The sequence below is a fragment of the Pieris napi genome, chromosome 20 (assembly GCF_905475465.1).
Source record: "Pieris napi chromosome 20, ilPieNapi1.2, whole genome shotgun sequence".
Taxonomy (NCBI): domain Eukaryota; kingdom Metazoa; phylum Arthropoda; class Insecta; order Lepidoptera; family Pieridae; genus Pieris; species Pieris napi.
In genome coordinates, this window is record NC_062253.1 from 1,059,968 (window position 1) to 1,084,384 (window position 24,417).

A 24,417-nucleotide genomic window follows, 5' to 3' on the forward strand; every position below is an offset into this window, starting at 1 on the left:
AAGCAGTATACTGTTACATATGTAATATTTTTATATTTGTACCAACTCGGAAGTCCAGGACATAAGCGATTTAGATAAATTCTTAATGGGTTTACAAAAATGCTTTAATGCAAGTAATAATATGAGAAAATTAGTCTTTTTTTTAAAGAAAAAACTGTTTTTAACGGATTAAAGTTATGTATTATTATAGGTAACAGTCTTTTTTTTGTTTTTGTTAAGTGAGCTGTGGCCTATTGGAAATGTATATTTAAACGCTTCTTAAATGAACCCATATTATACAATCTAGGGAAGATGGAAGGAGGGAGCAAAGCGTTCTACTCTTTTGCTGTTTAAACAAGAGTTTTACTTAACGATTATTTAATTAAGTTAATACAAAATTGTATAAACAGATATTCAGAGTTCAATGACAAAAGCCGTTTAAAAAAAATCTAATGATAATTTTTTAACCAGTTGCGGAGGCTCAAAGGCTACAGAGATTTCCGAGAAGACGTTAAGCGGAGGTCTTGGGTTCGAAATCAGATGGGCTCGGTAATTATGGGGGTGTGTTCGTCTGAAGCTGGGTTAATGTTTGCTTGATATTTACGCGAATACTCTATGAAGTACCTTATATGATGAATCTATATTCTCGTCTTTTATCGGCTAATATGAATTACGACTAACTATAATAGTTATATACGTATATATTATGTTTTTGCGAACTATCGAACTGTAGAATCGACGACTGGTGGAGGCCTATACTGGGAGACCTGTAATTGTTTGAAAAAAGAGCATAGTCATAGGCCGGCAACGCACCAACTAAAATGGGTGTGCTTGGACTGCGATGACTGCCCTTTAGGAGCCCGTTTCGTAGGATCGTTTGCCAACTATATGCTATAAAAAAATATCACAAAGCGATAGTCAGTGAGCTGGCTGGCTGATATTTTGACAAAATACCTTGCTTTTCCATAAGAAACGGAATCTTTTATATTAGAAAATTTAGGTTAAACTTTATTTAATGTTTGGCTAGTAAGAATTGAATAGTTTAAAATGCTCACACACATTACTGATGCAGGTAAAATTGTTTTTAAATTGAAAATAAATATGACAAAACAGGATAGTAAAAATGAGAGATTTATCAAAGTTGCGGAGACAGGAAAATTGCATATTTCCACGCGAAACGGATATTTCCTTTAATGCAGGTGGTGATGCCATCGTAGTGATCTATTACTGTCTGTAAATCTATTTATATCGAGTTATGTATGGGTTGGATAGAAAAATCTGCGCGAATTACAGAAACAATTCGAAGAATTACCGTATTTGTAAATTTTAATAATTTCGGCTCATTATGCCAATTTTTAGATTATAAATTCTTGTATAAGGACACATTGTACGCACGAACGTTTCGTAATGAAGTATTTATGTCTAAACAGCTGAAGTGATTATCATAAATATTGGTAAAGAGATACAGATATAGGCTACTTCTAAGCGAAATATGTGCTTATAAGGGAGTTATATGAAAAAAGTTTAAATTAATGAACGAGACAGCAACCCAACTGGTCCGTTTTAAATAAAATCACCCGATTTGAGATAAACAAACTATCCAGATATAAACAAAACGTGTAAAAAATATGCTAGTTGGAGCCTACATTATTTTAAATTACCGAGGTTCCAAAAACTAACACAGATACACTCTCAGCCCACTCTAATACAGAGTGTAATATACACACACACCCATTCACGCATACTTAAGTCGCGTAGACTATTATTTGATTAAAGGTAACACTAAAACCAATTTAAAAAAAAATGTTTTAAATATGCACCATGTACCGTGTTCCACAACACAGGGGCTCCCTAGTGCTAAATCAATTTTGTCACAACCATTTTTCTGTATTGTATAAAGTTTTTATTATTATTGAATAAATGTCTCACCGTAATGGATTTCTTAATCGAGTTAACATAAAAAGACGATAATTAAAAATCTTGAAAACTAGTTATATGTGTGAGTTAAATGTGTGGGTGGCGCGATTACGCTAACCATATATAGGCATTGAATGTCTACATTACATATGCAACTATATTGAAATTAAAATAAATAGTGTTTTCTTAAGTTGTAAAACTCGAGGTTGAAGATGTCAGGTCTATATGAGTTCAAAGTTCATGTATGATCGAAGGCCATCTATGGAAGAGATATAAGTACACAAATTTGTGGAGAGATGTATTGCTGGACTTACAGCGCCAATGCTTTGTGACTTACATTCATTTTGTTGTTTTAAATATTTTATTGTATAATTTAATACAAGAAAATGAATTTATGAAATTTATTATTTTAAATTTAAATTAAAAGGCCGGCAACGCATTGGCGAGCCCTCTGGCATTAACAGTCCATGGGCAGCGGTATCACTTACCATCAGATGAGCCACCTGCCCGTTTGCCTCCTATTACATAAAAAAATGTTCTATAAAAAAATACTCTCATCGTATCGCTGATGCTCATAAGAGGCATCACGGTAATCCTAATATAGAGCTGCTGTTTATTTTTTCTTAAAACAATTTTAATTTTGTATTTTATCCCAGCCGGGATTGGAATCAGACAGCCCAGGTGCGACCACCTCGAGCTCCATGCCAAGTCCAATACGACTCCTAACCTAGCGATACTGCTGCATTACAATACGAGTAGTGTTAGCCTAATGGCTTCAGCGTGCTCACATCCCTGAGGTCGTAGATTCGATCCCCGGCTGTGCACCAGTAGACTTTCTTTCTATATTCCCATTTAACATTCGCTCGAACGGTGAAGGAAAACATCTTAAGGAAACCGGCTTGCCTTATACCCAAAAAAGTCACTGGCATAATATGTCAGACACAGTAGGTTGATCACGTACTTGCCTATTAGAAACAAATGATCATGAAACAGATTCAGAAATCAAAGGCCCATACCTAGAAGATTGTAGCCTAGAAGGTTGTTTCATTACAATACACTTAAATTATTAGGGACTACTGACCTTATAAATCGATATTTTCAGACCACCACTGTAAGAAGAGTCTACTCTCTTCGCTTTTCTTTCTTATTTATAGCAAATGTTTCCTATACTCAGCTCCCCAAAACACAAAACTTTACGATTTCGAGCTTTATATATCGTTAGTCATTCTGGCCACAGCTTTAAACAAAGATAAGCGTTAGGTCAAGGGTCTGACAATCTAGAATCTAGGCGGTCTTGAGTCTGGCGCCAATCGCCTTGTCCTTTCCAAGCCAACATAAAGACAATAGATTTAAATGCAATATGAATAATTTGTGAGCTGTGTTTACACTATATAAGAATAATAAATTTTGAATTTGCAACTGCGTCGTAAAATGTGTATGTGTTTTTAGGGGCAGACATATCTGTGATATTATTAGCCTGTCTCATATAAATTTTCGGCATAGACAATACCACTGTCACAATGTTCTCTTCACTGTACAAATCTGGCGTGATATATGCGCATTCAAAAATATATCAGTGATTAAACTTAAACTTAAACTCAAAATACTTTATTCGTATAGGTAACCAAGAACACATGAACTTCAATAGAAAATATGTTAAATTTATTCTAAATTTACATTTACTACCAGTTCGCAAGTCAAGGGCGTCCTCGCTTTATTAGGCTGCTTTTATATGTTAAAGAGCGTAAAGATTCTCAAAGGCCGATAGAGCAACTGCGATTTCGTCCCATTGGCTTACCCTTATTGTAAGCACTTCGTGGCACAGTTTACGTTTAACTTGATTCCAGAGGAAAGACTAAGTGTTACAGTTTGGAGCAGAATAAAGATTAAGAAAGAATAGTTACAATTACGTAACTCAGTCATGTATCGTATACCTTCAGAATATTACACAAATTACCGGCAAATAGCTGTATTAAAATATATGCTTAAAAAATTAGAAAAAAAACTCTGGTGACGTTTATTAATAATGGCTTTTCTACTTCCATTACTTTAAATATATATTATAATAATTAATGTGTCTCGGAATTTATTATAAATATAATTTTTATTTTTTATTTAATAAATAGGTAAAAGTTGTAAACTTTATGTTTGAATGTGTATTCCGTTTTTGGCTTTTGTGTATAAGGCAGCGTTCAAGTATTACGAATTATTAATAGCTGCAGGAAATAATTTTTTTATAAATCATAATAAATCACTTTTTGTTTGCAATTTTTCTCTACAGTGTAGACACTCCTAATGCAAATTGCTTGTTAATTTATTGTGATAGCTCCCCGTACTGTTTACAAAACAGTTGAATTAATTCACTTGTACTTATCTATTTCAAGCATTATAGTGCATAGTGTTTTAACTATGTGAATTGTTTAAGTGTATTTGCTCTTCTAGACAGGACACTTGAATATAATTCATTAATGGTTATAAATCTAGCTGTCTAGCAAACGTTGTTTTGCCATATAAAGATTGTTACAGTACTAATAAAAAAAACAGCCTCCTGTGCCTGACACACGCCGTCCACTATAAGGCCGGTTTACTCACGTTGTTTTCCTTCACCGTTAGAATATACATATTACAGTACTGAAATCGTATCGAATGGGGTAGCATATGTATTATTAATGTTAAATGATAACATAAAAAATCTTCGTGGGTTTGGTGACAGATATATTTATAGATTAACAGACAGGCAGGTGAATTTGAATTGTTGATGAAAATTATAATCTTAATAAATTAAGAAGACATTTGATAATAAAGTGAGAAAAAGAAACTTTATTACTTCAGAGTTCAGACACGTCTAAGTTGAAAAAATATACGAGCTTTTTTTTTTTTTTTTCGTGGGGAAATGCGTTACGCATACCCTCCCGCGGCACGGTTGACCTTGGTGGGGAAGGGTTATGTGGGACTCGCACAACAGTGCATACCCACTAAAACCCCACGGCGCCACCAGCAATCGCCCGGGGCAAGACACGGTAACAGCGTAGCCTTGTCCGCATCCAGCCACGCAACTAATATTTTAAGGCAGGTAGAAGTAGACCTAGCACATGCATGACTTAGTTGAAGAATGGCTATGCTTTGGGCAAAGCACCAAGAAATTATTCAGAAGCGCGAGATCCAAAATTAATGTTGCCATGACACGAAGAAAAAGAATTAAGTAACACGTTTATGAAAAAGTCTTTGAACAGGGTCTTCGCAGCGGCGAAATTTAAAATTAAATTGTTGAAACCTGACCATATTATTATACTTGTCCCAACACAATTATAAATACATAATATGTTTATATTATGTCAAGCATGTGTTACATTTATAATTACAGCAATTTCCATACCGCATATTTAATTATGCTCCCGCGCATAACATAATCGTTTACATGATTTTAATATGTAGTGAACGAGAAATATATACTTAAATACTTGTATGTACACAGATTTTCTTGTAATTTCAAAAAAATATGATTACAATTGTTCCTAAGCAATTGTATATAAAAATCCTTGTCACGTACTATTTTTATATATCATATACCCCGGTATATAATATACAGGTGTATATATGATCTAATTAACCCACTTTTAAAGGAAATTTGTCTCAGTTTGTTGGATAGGGAGGTAGGATCGGTGAGTTCTTGGACAGCCAATTGACATATATATATATAATGAATAAATATATCCGCCTCTTAATGAATGTAAGTTTTTATATGCACTGCGAGATATCACATCTATTTCCTTAAAGCGCTTCGGTATTTCAGTCCAGTTAACATTCACTTTACCTCGATATGTCACAAAAAGTAGTACTGTACGGTGGGCGACAAGGCCGCAGCACAGATGTTCTAGTCGCCCACAGTACACCCACTGTCCAGAGATTTATTTTCTTACGTAACAAATATGTTCGATAAGAAACTTATAGGTCTCCTTTTGCATAGTCTGTTCCTCTTGTAATCACAGCAATTATTCCTCGCGACAAGTTGATGAATTTTTTAAAGTCTTTTAGATTTATTTTGTATTTATGTTATACTATACTTAACGCTGATTTCTTGCGTAGCAATTTTACGAAATTATTATAGGTGATGATTTAAATTTATTCTAAAGTCTATTGAAATCACCTGTAAAGTTCGATAAATATTAAATTGTATCAAGAATGATAATTTGATTCTAACTAATTGGGCTTTATAAATTTTTCGATATATTTACATAAATATTATTAAAATTATATAGTTATAACGCCCTCTATCGTCGCATTGTAAAAATATACTAAGAAATCTGTATTGAAGATATACTGTGGGATATATTACAATGTATAGACTAACAGTTATAATATTGTGTATTTAATAATTTATTTGTACACGCACCTCTGGCAGACTATGATGGTAAGTTGTCAGAGAACTGGGCCGCTTGCTTGCTTACCAGTTTATATCAGCGGAGCTAGATGGCGCCAGTATGTATAAGCTTAGTCGAGCTTTAAAGCGACGCTCAATAGATGGCGCCAACTGTATAAAGGCTGATAATGTAACTTTCTTGGTTTAATTTATATGAGTTGTTAACATCACCCATAGTACAGTAGATTTTAATTTAATCGAAACTATATCAGATTATTTGCATATAATTATCAAAAACAGCGGACTGAAAACTAAAACTGACGGAAAAATTGATAAAAATATATATTTTTATAACGCACAACTTTTAGAGACCATTTAGGCTTTAGGCATTCTATTTAATTCATTGACTAGATACACGGCCAACTAGAGATAAGCGGAATTACCTTCTTTTGTCTCTGTCATATATCTAAGACCATTCGCTGTATCCTCTTTGTTTCTTCTTTGACAACCCACCAGTGGAATTTAAAGTACTAATAGTTTACATTTCAACAATTACATAATATTCTTCTGATAAGTAAAACGTAGTCTTCTAAAAGAATGCAGTCAGGCTATAATTAACTCCCACACAAATCATAAATTATGTATCATTTTTTTATGTTCTAATTATGTAGTACAATGTTATTTATGCTTTGTCCATGAGGGCCCTACGCCCCAGTACTGCTTAGAAAAGACGATTATCATTGGTATTAATATATATTCATACATGTTTCAAAAGCCTCTGCGAAAGTAAACCAAATATATATTTGTATATTCATGTGAAACATCAGATGTTTTAGGAGTAAAAATTTAATAATCTAAAATTCATGTATTTTACAGTGAACATAAATTAAAATAAATAGTAGTATTTACAATAAATACTACACAAAGTAGAGTTAAAAATGTAACTAATGTTAGTTTTTGCCTATTTAAAAATACATATTTCGACTCCTTCAAGAGAAGAGCGTAACAATTCTTAAAAGGCCGGAAACGCACTCGTGAGCCCTCTGGCTTTGAGAGTGTCCATGGGCGGTATCACTTAACATTAACACTAACCTGTTCTATAAAAAAATAAATTATTCGCCTAATTCGGATTAGGTACCCGATAGGTTAACCATGCTTTTTTTCCAAATTGATCAGCCCGCTACCGTATACTTAATTAAAATCTGAATGATTAGAGTTAATTCTGTTATTTTCGCGAAGAAAAGAGAAAAAAGAAAGTAAGTTGGAAGTAGGTAATAGTATTTTTGCTATTAATAAACTTTAGTGTAAAATGCGGGGCATATGATAAGAGGAACAGAAAAGTAAAGCAAAAGTAGAGTAGTGTCAAACTGGTGCCCACAGTACAATAAACGCAAAAGAGAAAGATAATTTAGAACGTAGATAGACCAGATTAAGGAAACATCAGTTACTTGGCAGAGTGGCACAGTGCAGTCAGAAATGACGGGATTTAGAAGAGAATTTTGCCAATAATGAGAATAATTCTGAAATAAAAGGTTTTTTTTTAATATAATAGTAAACTTTAATCTATATATAATTACTTAAAAGGTTAGGTTCGTGAATACCACATATTTTTATATTTTTACGTACAAATATATAATATAATATGTACTTTTAATAATTGAGGAAACGTTTTTTAAAGTTGACAGATTTACGGTTGATTTAATTTCATGGGATTTCGGATGTGGGTAATGTTACAATGTTATCAATACTGTATATTATCTTATAAGCTATGTTTTAATATATGTATACTCATAGGGAGTTCATTGACCTTGTAACAGCCAATTTCCTCCGACTTCAAGAAATTAGTTTGTATGTATTATTTCCGGATAAAGTCATGAATAATTAAAGCAGAGAACCAATACAACACTATTACCGATGTTCCCCTTTCTAAAAATAAGATTATCTGTATTTCTTCTGTTGTTTTTGTTAAGAACCGGTAACGAACATAAAGTCATCTAGACTAAAACAATGAAATACAAAAGAAAACATACCTTTATTCACATTTCCTCGTGAATCGTGAATCGAGTCATGGTTTGGTGCTCTTCGACATGCGCAAGAGAGCAAAGCGCCGACACTAGTGCATCTTCACTCACTGTTATTGCAGTAGGATCCAACACAAATATACAGTATTTACAATATTTTTAAGATACATAGTAATAATACTTAATAGTGAACAGAAAATAAAAACAATTTTAAAATGTTGGGTCCCTGTGACATTGCACCTTTATTGCTGGCATTGACAGGCTGTATTGCGATACTTATTTGTTGAGCAAGAAAAGCACCAGCTCTGGGGTCACCAATACTAACTACCAGGCGCCAACTTAAATCATTAATTCGCGCCTGTGCATCTGAACCCCACGGCCCATGAGTGAGAGGCCCTCTACTCTATCTGTTATATGTTTAAAGTTCTAGAATCTTATAGACGCAAAGAAAATATAATCCCACTTAAGCACTTTAAACGGATATAAAACAATGATAAAAACGGATATACAACATATATATGTATAATTGTATATAGTGTTCATGATTTATATAAAATATAACAATGTTTAACAAAAGCTTTTTTAAAAATATCTACTGTATTTTGATCCGATACTACTGTTATAAACTGGGAACACTTTCGCGAGCCGACACTAGCCGGCGAACAAGCTGGCACCGGCAGTCACCTGCCAGATACCGAACAGCGCGCGCGCAACGACAATCGATTCGCGACAATCGAACGAGATCGTTAAATCGATTTTAATAATAAATCGGAATCGTGTGGTCTGTGATGTGATTCGATACGCGTTAAGCTTTTGTTTTACTAAGTTTAATGAAGTTTAGGTTGCGTAGGGCTGTGTATCCCTCTGGCTCTATCCTTAACAATACTTGTTCGTTTAAGTCGTAATTTACGAAATTATTTTTGAAACTAACTGTATTTTTTTGGTTTAATATTAACTGGTTTTTGAGTGTCCATTTAATCCAAGTTATACTTCGCAGTTTGGTACGATATGGTTCGAGTCCTTTGTTTCAAAAATATCGTTTATTTATCGGTCTGAGTTATATATAATTAATAGTATGTATAGATAGTCTCAATTACATTAGTATGTATTACTTAATTCTAGCAAAAACTATAAATTTTAATATTTTCCATTAAAGTAATAATTCAAGGTTACAACGTGAGCCTGTTATGTATGTATATAAATACGAAATTATGCACATAAACAAACGTAGTACGCCAGTGTTTTGTTTGGATTTTGTTTATCCCTAGTCTTGGAAAGCTATAAGATTGAATAACATTATTAATATAAACAATTAATATTAAATTATGGGTTTAATTCGTGATGAAACAATAAATTGTTTCGGATTAATAGACACAGTAGTACGTTGATCAAACTGCCTGAATTTTTATCTGTGGATTACATGTAATAAAACGGACGGGTTTCTTGAGAGAAATAAGGAATTGATAAACAGTTTTCGTTTAAATGCAATATCTTTACTAAACTTATATGAAAGTTTTTTTACGATTCTTTCTTGTTTATTCAAAATTGTCACACATTTTCATATTTGGTCAACGAAGGCCCCCGTGGGTGTATATGTGTCCCCCGCAAAAAATACTTACGCAACCCACCTGTTTAATTGTCGCCATGATGTATTGTATAAATAATTTAATAGATCGTAATTTTTACAGCCCACGTCGATTTTGTAACTAATTGTGCAATATTGGTTTTTGACTTAGTGCTGCTCTGACGGAAACGGAAATTCGACAAAGAATAAACAAGTTTACATCGTATGCTGTTTTAGATAAGCTCTAATTGTAAATTTAGTTGCCAAGAATTTTTTTTCTATAAACCAAATTAACCAACCATTTCAAATTGTAGTTTTGTTGTTCAAAATTTAAAACTCATTTAATCATATAGGTAACACTTTGTACACTTATGACTTGTCAGTAAAGAAATACTGTATATTAATGCTTCTAATTTTACATTTAGTGCCAGTTCTCAAATCAAGGGCGTAGAACGGAAGAGAAGAACTGGCAATAAACTCTCCGCCACTCTTTTTAATCGCCAGGTTTTTTTTTTACACAACGTTTGTAAGGAGCTGCAACTATTAAACCATGTTCCACATGACATCTTAAGTAATTAATAATAATAACATAAATTAAAAACAAGATTTGTCCTCTTTCACAGGAGGCATGGTGAAATAGGAGCACGCACTTACATTCTCGGGTCTCGTTGTCTATATTTCGTTAAATTTCCGTTTTCGTGCCTTAAATTGTTGTACAGTGATAGTTTGTGAATTGTAAAATCTTACAAAATTGTATCGGAAACAATATATGTATTGTTGTATGCGAATAAGGTCGAGGCGGTGTGTGCACGCGCAATTAGCATCCTTTGCACCGTGACATTTGTACGTGTAACAAGTTATGTCTGGGAATTGAAATTTTAATTTAGAAGGATTTTTAATCGTATTCATATATCTCAAGTAAACCCCTTAATAATCGCTCACACTCTCAATTCCAGAGGGCTCGTTAGTTTGCCGTTTAAGAATTAGTACGCTCTTTGTTATTAAAAAGTTCAATGTTTTGACTTACCATAAACGGAAGACCCTCCCTAGTTTACTCAAATGTTTGGAAGTCACGAACGTTTCAAAGACAATTTTCAAGTTCATACACAAGCAGCTCGTTTGTTAATAAATGAATTCTTGAAGACGTTAAACTTAATCCAAACGAAAATCCATTGAAACGTCTTGGATCTAGCAGTTACGAGGTTTCGCATTACCAAACGTAATTAATTTATAGTTTATCCTTCCTTACCGATTACCATTATCCCTAATAAGGCTTCTAAGGAGTGATATCGCACGATGAACTTTGATTGGATTGAACAATATCCTTTGTGATAGATCGATCTATGTTTATATGTTTTACACTCTTTATCCTCTGAAGTATTATTATAAATAATAGCGTGTTTAATAAAATACTGCTTAATTTTTCTTTAAGCAAATAATGCAATTCCATAATGATGTACATCTGTGAGTTATGGATTGGAAACTGACGACGTGTAACCAAATTGTCAAATCATTGCCTAGTCCAGTGATAAAAGATAGGTCAAAACATTTTTGTTTCAATACCAAATAGTTTATGTATGAAGTATCAATAACAAGTGAATTACATCACCTCATTTTAATTCAAGTTGTGCTTAATTTTACATAACTTACGTCAGTCTCAGTCTAGGTCAAGGTACACTTGTACTTACGTATGTGCCACTATTTGGTTAAATTCGGCAGATATTTTGCGCCTGCGAAACTACACCAATTTTAAAAGTCCAGAAATATCTTGTTATTATATATTTAAACGTCTGAAACAATTAATTTGTTAATTTCGATTTTTATTTATTAATGATTAATCGAAAACTTGGTACGTCCCAACTCTGAATAACCCTAGGTAACAATATACAGCGCAAATAGGCGCCGATATTTATTCATACTTAGGATATAGCCGTCCAACGCGTTTCCTTGACGCAGTCACTCCGGAAGGGCCGAACCATATTCGTACATCTTCCCAAATACGGCTCGGTGACTATAATCCGTTCAAGCCTTGAGTACATACGCAGACGTTTACTTTCTTTACCAGTTTAGCTTTTTCTTGATAATATGATACTTAATGAATCGAGTTCCAGTTCTAACGAGCTTTGAGAGAAATAAAATCAATTTCTTTAAAATCACTTATCTCGTCTATTGACCAGTTTTGTCACACAGTTGTGTTGTAGTGGAACGCGTATCGAATCAATAATAAGGAGATAATGCCATTATAGTGTGGAGTATGTGCCGGCCTATGAAGGCCTGACGAATCGAGAATGTCCATGTATAGATTTGTAAAAGAGGGCAGCAGTAAGCGCCTCTTCGTTCAAGGAACCCTCGAAGGGGACGAGAAGCCGTTAAAATCCAGTTTAAAGAAACCACAATCAGAAGTCGGTTCACCTATAACAACGAGTTTGAACTTGCCATCTGTTCCGAGAAGTCTTCGAGAGAGTTTGACGAGACACGAGACCGTGTATGACGGGAATTATCCAGGCGTGGAGCGTTACCGTTCAGGGTCATACAATGGCAGGATCGTCCATGAGGGAAACCAGACGCACTTCGAATATGATGGTGAAAGCGCGCTCGCGGTGCCCACATCAGCGGGTGGAAGGGGTATATCGGAAATGCAGGCGATTCACACGAACAAACGTTTGTCGACCGAGGTCCTAGGCTCCTCGCTGGAGTCTACGAAGATCTCGAAGAAAGATGACAGTGGGCAGAGGAGGATCACGACGAGAATTGTCAGGAAGGTGACGACGCTGACGAGGGGAGAAGAAAAATCATCGATGGAGGACTTACGAGGAAGGGAAGTGCGACGGTCTTCGGAGCAGTACAGACATTACGAAGTAGAGTCAACGCCACCTAGACGAACAAAGGTATTTCATGCTATGTGGTTGTGTGGTTAGGTAATAAGGAATCTGTGTTAAAATCTTGTTTTCACGCAACTTGCCCGCTAATTAGTTGGAGTGAGGAAAGAGTTATTTAAGTCTGTTTGTGCATCTTAATAGAACAAATGAAGAAGAGTGAGAATATTCCTATTTAAAATTTAAAGTACTAAAATAATAAACATACAAAATAATAATAAGAATAATAATCAAAAAGGAAAACTAACAAAAATTATGAAAGGAATAAGGTACATTTTAAGTGTGTAATGTGTGTGTGTGTTGTGGTTGTACCTGGCTTAGCATTATGCTGAGGAACAGACGTGTTCCACAGCGCTGGTCATTCTGCCAGAGACCACAACAGCTAGTTTGCGCCTCAGATGCAATAAAAGAAAAATAATGATTACAAAGGCATGTAAAATTGTAAATTCTAATACATTCCTTGAATGTAGAGTCATTTAAAATACACGTAATGTATCATTGAACTTGCAATACTAATTACGTTTTTTACTAAAGGAAACTGTATTTTAACACATCCTTCATACAAACTAGTTATCCAACTCCGGAAATCCTTAGTTTTTGAACATAACTTTGATTTATGTTCTGGCCTTAATCTGCAGACGAAATTATCACGTTTTTATTGCATTGTTTTTGTTCCCATATTTTTTTGGTTTTAATTGCGTTTTAGATTATGTTTTGAATTTATAAAGGTCAGTGTTGATAAACATAACATTTTTATTAATCTTTTCTATGTTTATCGATTAGTGAGCCCTTCGATTTATCTTCTCTCTTTTTGTTTCTCTTGTACACCTTGATTGTTGAGAAGTGTTGGCCTAGAGGCTTCAGCGTGCGACTCTCATCCCTAAGGTTCGATCCCCGGCTTTGCACCAATGGACTTGCTATATGCGCGTTTAATATTCGCTCGAACGGTGAAGGAAAACATCGTGAGGAAACCGGCTTGCCTTAGACCCAAAAAGTCGAATACGTGTGTCAGGCACAGGAGGCTGATCTCCTCTGCCTGACTGACTTAGAAAGGTTGTAGTGCCACTGGTTTATTATATACATTGATACATGTGAACCTAAGATTGATATATCTATCAACCACTATTATCTTAAAAGGTTCGTGTTTTAAGTTTGTTTAAAATCAATCAATTACAATTATAAGACTGAATTTATATTGAAGGCCACAACTTGGAAGCTTGAGATAATAATTTATATAAAAGCATGAAGGGCTACCTCTTCAGATATTTCTGGATTAAGTGGATGAGTAACGCATCTTTTGAACATCCATCGTTATTAATATATTTGTGTTCCCAGATGAAACATTACCAAAGTTAAAGTTTCTGAGAGCTTTGAGTCCGGACTGGTTACTGAAATTTTCACCTTAACTTTAACATCTTTTTCAAAGGCCGACAACGCACTTGCGATGAGCTGCGGTATCACTTAACATCAGGTGAGCCTCCTGCCCGTTTGCCTCCTATTAAATAAATAAAAAAACTTGAACATTTAGTTTTTACTGAATTAATTCAAGGAAGTATCTCGAGATCAAAGTGATGAATTTCTAAATGCAAACCGCGTTGCACTCCTGATTGATATCTGTCAGGTGGTCAGCCATTTCGTATTCCTATTCATGAGCAAAAGCGACGCGTGCTTTGATGATTCTATTTTACGTTTTTGAAATAGTGAGTACGTGCACGTTAATTTTACGTGCTAAACTACGTATATATACAAAAACATAGTCTCTTTCCCTTTAATACAGACTGTAAGTGTTATTGGACACTTTCTTATGTTAAATATCCTTATAGTAATTTACTTATTAGTCTAAGTGAGGCTAGATCGTAATGTTCAATGGTTTCTCAGTGACGAAACAATGTATTAAAAATATATCATGGGTTCAGCCTTAGATTTCTGCATAGTCTAGATTTGTGTCTGAACTTGGAACGTGGGATTACTTAGAACTAAACGGAAGCACTGCCTTGTGTAATGTACAAAAATTGTATGAAGAAGTGATGCCTTTGACCTGATAACTGATATTATACACGAATAATAGTAGAATTCCTACTGAGAGCTTTAAAGCTTGACGCACTGTTGCCTAAAATTGTATAATATCTCTCTAATATATAAAATTCTCGTGGCATATTCTACATGCAAATTTTCACCCGTCTACGATCAACCTATATTTTTAATTACTATCTACAAGATAGTTATTTTATTGAACTAAAATAATGTTTCCTAGAAATTATATACATGGCAAAATAACTTTTGCCGGGTCAGCTAGTTTTAATATATGATTATAGATAGATTCTCCTCGTGATTCTTAAAAATATTCTTTATAATATTTTAGCTGTAGTCAGCTAATATCTAGGAACCCCAAACCACTTATGAAGCCAAAGCAATATTTTTATGCAAATGATGAGCGTCTTTGACCGAATGACGTCATTCATTTTATAGTTGACGACTTAGCTGTCATTCATTTAATTTTTATTACTAACTGATATCACCGTTGTCTAAGTTTTAACATCTTCTGTATAGAAATTTGCTTTTTAAGCTTCGTTCGCAAGGAAACATAAGCTATTGCTAAATATTTAAATTAAAATAAATAAACCAGTGGCTCTAAAACCTTTTTAGGTATAGGTCTCAGATTGTTTCATGATAATTCCAATCTAATAGGCAAGTAGCTGATCAGCCTCTTGTGCCTAACACACGCCGTGGACTTTTTGGGTAAGGCAAGTCGGTTTCCTCACGATGTTTTCCTTTACCGTTCGAGCTACTGTTAAATGCGCATATAGCAAATCCATTGGGTGCACAGCCGGGGATCGAATATATGACCTCAGAGATGAGAGTCGCACGCTGAATTAATTACCTCTTACCAATTATTAAAAAAAAAAACATTAAAAAAAGATTTGTTTATTATTTACAACTTAAATGTACATACTTTTTAAATTGTAATACAAAGCGTTCAATGTCGCTTTTGCGAATTCTGCGATCATATATTAAAGTCTGTTCGACTCAAAAAAAATCGTTATTTATTTCTAAACCGACACCATCTAAGGCATCACTCCAAAAACGACTCCGAAGATCAATGAACTACTCGACGAGATGAATTTAAGATGCATATATATAAGATTTGTCACGTTTTAGTGTATAAAAACATAGATTGGAAACCTAACAAACATATTTCCATACAATGTAGGACGTGTATTCATTTTCAAATTATGCAAAGATAATATATTGAGAATGAATTAAATATATCTTTCAACAATGTCCTTTAAATACGAGTCATACTTATTGTATCTCTGAAGGTGACAAATCGTTAACAAAAACAAAAGACATTTGTTTTAGTACTTGTAGATAAATAATGGCAGCATCCTCTTGCAGTATGTTCTCCTGGTACTTTGAAATTTGTTTTTCAAAGTACTTCTGAATAACTCAGATTTTGTTTAATCTTATATTGAAGTGCATGTAGTTACATATATATCCCAGTATATGTAAGGATATATAGAGCCTTCTTTCTACGGGATAAGCCTATTTCATGAAAGGAATTTTAACCTTAAATTTAGATACATACAAAATACATATATAAATGCGTTGCGGAATGATTTATAACAAATCAGTTAAATAACGTTTAAGGCTTTCTTATTAAGTTACTAAGTATTTTATCAGAAAATCGTGTATAAATATCTAATTATTTATTTTATTTAATAACTCATATAATGCAAACAGACTATATGACGAATAAATGTAATCCAAACGTGATAAATCAAGTTTCACTTAAACAGTAGTAATTAGTTTTCAATCGAGCGTAAGATATGCGGCGGCCATCTGCAATGCATAAGATGTTAATTACAACGTCATTGATGGCGTAAATGTGCATCTATATTAATTTTAAGCATGCACTTTTAGTTTTTACTTTACACGATTCTGATAAAATTATTTTCATGTAAATAAACAGAAATGAATCGGCGTTGAGAAATGAATTGCCGCCCCTGTGGCGTGGGCCCCACGTTGAGAAACACTAGTCTAGAGAAATGAAATGTTGACGACTCATTCGGTCTAGTGGTTAGTACCCCTGACTGCGTATCCATGGGTCCCAGGTTCGATCCCCGGCTGAGACCAACATCGATGTGATGAGCATTTGGTGTTGTGCTTAGGTCTTGGGTGTTCAAATATATATTTATATTTCTATCTATCTATAATATGTATGTATATCCGTTGCCTAGTACCCATAACACAAGCTTCACCAGCTTAGCGTGGGACTAGGTCAATTGGTGTGAATTGTCTTTAAAAAAAAAAAGTAATATGTCATTTATTTAAATTAATAAATATAATATTTATGTCGGTTTATGGGTGAAATTTGAAAAGAAGTCTCGTTTAACAGCCTTTTAAATGTAAAATGTAAAGTACGAAATAACGACTTGTAGAAATTACGATCAGTTATATATATATAACACCAAACGTAAGTTAACGTGACATATGGCTAATTAACTAAACGCGTAACTTTCATGAGCATTTCATAACATACATACATAGTGTCAAAGATATTTTTTCTATTCACCAAGATCTAAGTTAAACGTTAAATGTATTTAGAATAGAATCAAATACATTCGTTTTACAGCGATATCGTTAACCGTTTGAGTTATTGCCGTGGTTTATTTCAGATTTGAACTTTGACTCGTGAAGAACGCAACGTTCATTACTGTATTCCTCGCTCATCATCTATTTTCATATCGTGATCTGTAAGTTTTATGAAGGTGTCTGTATAGTCGAAGAAGATACAGCCACAGGAGGCTGATCTGCTTGCCTATAAGATTAACAATCGATCATTAAACAGATACAGAAATCTAAGGCCCAGATCTATAAATGTTGTAGCGCCACTGATTTATTTTCATTTTATTCTAGTAGAAACAATATGTATTGTGTATTGTTTTGAATTATTTTAAATTGTTCTAGAATTATGCCTGTTATTATGTAATAGTAAAAATTATTTCTCAGTGTAATTATGAAACATATAAATGTTTAGTTGACCGAAAGTCAAGTGTTGCAATATTTAATGATTTCAAAATTCAAGGTATGACCGCTATCTCACAAATCACAAAGTGCGGATATCTGGTCTGGTGAACCTTTTGTTTCCTTGAGACATACAGTTAAAGAACTTAAACATAGAGCTTTCAATTGGAGCAGCTATGCAAGGAAAGACTATTGAAAGTAGGTAAAAAAAATATAAATAAAAAACTTTTTTAATTTCCAATCATTACAAATGTAGTTATAGTATTACATACAGCTTAGATTTGTAATATACATTTTTTTTCTTCTTATCGTAATATCCTAGCTTCCTTCAGTACCGTTGATCGGAACCCCTTCACGGGTAAAGCTCTAGCCGTGTACAAATATCTATCTATGGCTTCCTTTGTCTATTCGCTACCTGCTTCTGTTTTTTCGACCCAATGTTTTAAAGGATTCTCTTTTAAAAGGGTCTGTTGTGGTCTCTGGCAGAATGACCAGCGCTCTGGAACATGTCTGCTCCACAGCATAATGTTGAGCCAGTTCCAGTTACAACCACAACACATTCACACTTAAAATGTATCTTATTAATTTTTTTCTTTACATAATTTTTTGTGTGTTTCTTTAGTACCTAATATGTTATTATATATATATAATAATGTTATGTCTATGTCTAATAAATGCCAGGGATTACCTCAATTAAATGAAGAATGAAAATTTTTCTACAAAATTTATGATTATATCAAAAAGAGAGTATATTTGGTAGTTAGTAGGTAAAGCGATTTATTTCCAACACACAAATATACAGTTTTTACAATATGCTTAACCTACATAGTAACAATAATATCGTGAGGATATATCCGGAGTAGTGGTCGCCCGGGCCTGGCGGGTGAACAAATAAAGTCCCTTTTTAGAAAAGAGGAGTTTCTGACACTCCCCTGCCGCCTAGCTCCTCAGTCACAGATGCCTGATCGCGTGCCTGATATGCTACCATGTAGGGTTCCTATGTATAATAAAAAATATGAATAGAAAATTAAAACAAATTAAAAAAAAATAACCGCAGTAGCAGATTTTAATAAGGAAGCAGTAGTAGTTTTTTTTCAACTATGAATAATATTTGTATCTTGAAATATCATTTTATTAAAAGCCATTTCTCTAGTCGTGGTAACTGAATAGTCCGTTACCAAATCTATATTGTGTCTGATACCGTTATGTCGCGATTTATTTGTTCGTGCCAGACGAGAATCAATTTATTCGGTGGATGGTTTTGTGGTCTGAGTTTTATTTTATGTGGTATTAGATGGATAATGTCTGTACAGTATTTAGAAATGAGTTTCAACAACTATAGTAGGTTATAGGGGTGACAAATCTCGTTATAAATTGTTTCATCAGAAATTGAAAGCAGACATCACGGAGATGCAGTGTACATATAAGTTATTATGGCCAGAAAAATTAATCATTGCTTCTTGGTTCTTTTTCTGACCGGGTCCTGAACTCTCTTCTAATAGCGTTCCTAACTGCAAGCTGTTATACCCAATGTCAATATGTTAGAAAAGCAGAAAGCAGCCGTATTTTAAATTTGTAGAGTTTATTATTTTCATATAGGTAAAAGATATTTTTTTCATATTGTTAAAAATAATTTTTACGAATGTTAGTTCTTAAATTTATGGTGTAACGGAAACGCTCTCGTAAATAAGTTCTAAAGTCGGAAGTGGAAGATCCATATGGTGTGCACAGGATACATAACAGGTGCGCCTGCGCATCCATGCGTGCAGTATTCGCAGTTGACTAACTCAACATGCGTGATTAGTTTCGATATTAAGTTGAAAATTGCTAGAAAGTGTTTATAGATTTTTATTTATTTTAGTACATACCTTGTGATGCGGTTGATATCCGCGTATATTTTAGTATAAAATATTATTCACGATGATATATTGAGCCTGGTCTTGTCAAAGACTGTACTACACTAAGAGATACTTCTCTATACAAAAGTTTAGTTTACCTCTTTGAACATAGCGTAGGTATACTCGTTGTGCCAAATTCGATTACGTAGAAACAGTTCCACGTCACTCAATAGTAGAATTACGAAATAAAAAATAGTAAAAATAAAACATCTCGGGTTGTTAATTATAGGAAAGTGGATTAAGTCATCAGTGACAAGTGTTAAGTGATCTCTGACTTTCTCAATTAGCGCCCTTTGCTTTCATACGCGGTCAGGTGTAGAGCTCTCGATTCCGAGGAAATGCGGAAACATTATGATTCCAGTCACACATGGCTGACCTGGGGTCAATGGTCAGCCAAGCGAGAGTACGAAGTTGTTCATCGGTAATAACGTACCGATAATAGTTTGGTGTGCTTTATATAGCGTCTGTTTCTTTCTATAATTTATAATCTGCCTTCTTCGTTAGTCGCATTCTTTATTTCTGACAGACGTATTGGTGTTGCATATCTTCCTCCATTCCTCGTATCTTCAGCAAGCCTTAGCGGCTGTGTAAGGTGTTGGTGTGGTGGTGCTAATGCGTGTAAGGATCTTGACTTGGTCGGTCCAGCTAATCGGGAATCGGCCTCGGGGTCTCCTGCCTTACCAGTCACCTGTGACCGGTTGCAAAGTGTTAAACTGTGCTTGTTGATTGTCTTGAGACGAATTATCTATTTATTTTTTTTATAATTACTAGTTTTTTTTATTGCTTAACAATAAGTCAAATCTAAAAAATGTGATTAGCATTTTTATTTCTTGTAATCTTTATTTCCATAATTGTCATATATTTTAGAAAAGATAGCTTATAACATACTGTAGATATAAAATTTTATATGATGTGGTGAACTTTAATAAATAAATACAAAAACAGAAAGCTAGTAGGTATACATGAAAGCTCGTTAAGCTCGGAAGTGTCGTCAATGTAGTCCCTCAAGTTTCAATCAATATATAAGATATTTCATCTTCCATTAGGTGGTCATCATTGCATTTTAGGCGTTTTTTATTTTCTCTTGAGTTTTTTACAAAAAAACCAATGATTTATTTTTCTAAACTTTGCTTATTTATAGTATTGCCAGTGTCAAGTGACTTCTAACAGTCAGCAACATTTCAGTAGTCATGAGCCCGGTATAACATTTCTTAGAAGTAAATACTGCGCATGCACCGTAATGTTCACTTTATTACCTCGACTTAACCATATATGTAGCTTATGATTTTATCTCAGTGAGAAAGGGCAAACTTGTATCTTTCACAGAATTCAGATTTCGCCTCATTTATTTAACAACGATACTGTTATTAAAAGGAAAGATTTGTAGTATATCACGAATAAAAAATATATTTTCTTTAATTGGTAAAAGCTAAAAAATCTTATTTTAAACCATAAGTTTCTGTAGCAAGGGTATGGAAATAATAAACTTTATTCATTTCTTTACAAATATGTGATGTTATCCCGTAACCCCGTAATGAGGTAGACATAGAAATGTCTGTTCTAAAATTCCTCCGTCGTCCATTTTTGTACATGCCAGTTGCTTCTAGATGTTTACTGCAGTACTTTTTGACACTATGTATTTATGTTGTAAAGTTATAATTCTTAAAAATACGCTCTTAAGAAAACTATTGTTGCACGGACAGAGTTCGACCAAAACCAAAACAAGTCAATATTCTGTAAATATTGTTTTAACTAATCCGAGTGATGTCATCATTGTGATGTCATGTTTGGAGAGGTCGTATATTGATTGTTCAGAGGTCATTCCTTTGAATTCATTTAGACATTAGCTCATCTGCTAGGCATAAGTGTAATAAGTGTTTTTCTATGCTTGAAGTTTAATCGAAAAGCTTTAAGTATACATTACTAAATCGATTTTACATTACTAAATCTCGAATTCATTTGAGTGTCAAATTTATTCTTTTGCGTATTAAGAAATTGATAAGTTTATTTCCTTATTTTCTATTCTTTCAGTAACTTAATACTAATACAATAGAAAACTTATTGATATATTTTAAAATTAAACTAAGTATATGATATAAAACTAAACCTTTTAAAACTAATTATTAATAATGCAATACAGCCAGTGTGAGTATTTTCATGTGAAATAATATTCAGGGTGCGCAAGACACGCGTAAATGGTGCTTTCCTGAGTAAATTTGTACGCGCTCGCAAAGCAAGCAATTGCGTCCTCTTACCAAGCCGATTCTGATTATTTAACACTCGTAGCCCCAGTGTCTCTTACATTTTCCATATCTAAGGACTTGAAAAATATAATGTGATAAGTCCCTACTTACCTCTAACTTGTTGTATCCTACCATGCCCAAGACAAACAAAGCTGGGTAAAATGGGTACACTCCATACAACCTCATATAAATGTATCTCATTAATTTATTCTGAACTCGCTCCATTTAAAAGTTTATTTTTCTTGTGGGGCCAAAACATAGAGTTGCATTCCAACATAAAATGAAAGAGTGATTTTTATAAATATCTATTTCTATCAATCAATCATTTTATTTTGAGATCATAATTGTTACGGACTTAATTATTTCCGTAAAGAATGTCTAACCATTGTCCAACAGTATAAATGACTTTGTTAATATGCTTTCTTATTAGACGCTATAAGGCTACAATAAAGCATGTTCCCAGTGTATCTGCGATCTGCTCTCACGTTTTATGAGGTTTAATTAGCGTTTATGTATTTTAAAACGAGCTTTATTAGGTGGAAAAACTATAATATGTAGAAATTCTATAAGTGATCTCATTTAGATTTTTGTATCCAAATAATAATAATATTTTTAAAAGTTTAACAAAGATAACACTGGCCGCGTTTTATACGGCTTTATATAGAAAAAGAATTTACTAAGTGACAGCGGAGTTATAACTTAAACTTAACACAGGATGACATCACGAATGCCTAAGTCGTAAGATCACCCACCCACACTTTAAATAACCACCTCTACCACAGACTGCATTATCTATATCGCTGGTCACACTGTGCTATATGGTGTCAATCAAATTTAAATCCTAGCAACAAAGTTAGAAATCTATAGATTAGTGGTTAAACTTGGGCTGCAAAGCTATTCTTGGGGCGACCTACTACAATTATTTTACGTAGATAGATGAATAGAACAAGAAGAAAAAAATATTCCTGTCCTAAGATATTAGTACTATATTTCTGCCTATCTTTGATATCCGTTCGAGCGAATATTAAATGTGACATAGAAAGTCCGTTAGTGCACAGCCGGGGATCTAACCTACGACCTCAGGGATGAGTGTCGCACGCTGAAGCCACTAGGCAAAGGCAAGGCAAGACAACACTGGTCAGAAAGATAAGAAAGAAATAATAGGGTATTTTATATGGAATCGCGAGTTAACTCTAAAACTTTTTGATATTAGTAATGAATTAATTGATTTTGTCATTTAGATAAACAACACTATAGACAAAATGAATTCAATCAGATATATTGATTTTATATATAATTTAACATAGTATATAGAGCCACACCTTACTTGGATTAGAGAAATGTGAATTGATGTCGCAGTGCGATGCACCGTAAAAAATGTTACCGCGTGCTTCGCGCGTTGGTCTAAATAACTGATCTGGCGCCGTGGCCGGTACCATACCGAGAGATCTCCGGTAATGGTCTGAATTTACAAAAAATATCTTTTACGAATCTAGAATTAAAACCATCATGTGATACGCAGAAGATTCTTTTCTAAGTCAATTTCAATTCCAAAAATTATTGATTTCGTTACACTAAAATTTATAGTGTTAATGTTAGTGTAGTTCAATTTAAAGAAAGGAGAGTAAAAGGCCGGCAACGCACTTGCGAGCCTTGCAATGTATGTGTCTATGGGTTTGTATCACTTAACATCAAATGAGCCTGCTGCCCATTTGCCCGTTACATAAAAAACCTATTAATCACTGTTTCACTTAGAGATTAGATACCCTAAATTGTATTTAGATTATCCATATTTTAGCTTCATCACTCATGAAAACATCCTTTCGCAAACTTCTAAGCACAAAAAACAACAAAAGGCTATGTCCGTTCCATATTCCATAACGTTTTTTACTAACAATTTTATTGATGCAGTCACAACTATACAGTTTACATGTATTTTGTTCACTTGTTGCGTTCCCACAAGTGTATCGCTAAGTTGGTGTTCTCTTGAAGCATGACCATATCTTTTATCTATCGCGGTTGGATTTGGTATTGAATTGTAACAGCTTGAGTTTCTAATACAGTTTAATAGTGGTCAATTATTATCATTGTTAGATTAATTTCTCAAGATATTTTAAATTATGTTTTTTATCGGATTATAGTTGGTAACTAACTGGTTAAGTTTTGATTCTTATTAACGCTGTAGAAAGCTTTGTTTTCATTATCTATAGATTATTAAACTATATGGTATATGCAATTCTACTAATTACTATGATATTCTATAGCCTAAAGCGTGTCTCAGTAAAAAAAATAATGCAAAAAGATTTTTTTGTTTCACATCTGGTATCGCGGATTTTTTTTGTAGATATTAATGTCTTCTACAAAACTGCAGTACATCACTTTGCTCTATTGTCAATAGTTTCCAAAGCCTACGCGATATAGGAATTTTTATAAGTTTTTCAAACCTTGGGTTTTCACTATCGTGATTTCATGCAGGACCCTATCTTTTTTGCAAATATTCTATAGCTTTTGTTCATCAGAGATAAAAAGTTCTG

At 33.7% G+C, this 24,417-nt stretch overlaps 1 protein-coding gene across 17 annotated transcripts in view; it reads left to right on the plus strand.

Annotated features, from left to right (window-relative positions):
* LOC125059885 (dystonin) overlaps positions 1-24,417 on the plus strand; it is a 243,672-nt gene that overhangs the window by 109,790 nt on the left and 109,465 nt on the right. For 3 of the 17 annotated variants that reach the window (XM_047664560.1, XM_047664561.1, XM_047664567.1), the window contains exons 1-2: positions 8,965-9,058; positions 12,088-12,729. The exons of 12 other annotated variants lie outside the window; for them this stretch is intronic. In XM_047664560.1, coding sequence (XP_047520516.1) covers positions 12,130-12,729 — 600 coding nt within the window. In that variant the 5' untranslated portion in view covers positions 8,965-9,058; positions 12,088-12,129. Of the gene's footprint in view, positions 1-8,962; positions 9,059-12,087; positions 12,730-24,417 lie in introns of those variants that run through there. 2 more of the 17 variants (XM_047664549.1, XM_047664550.1) reach the window with 1 other exon arrangement.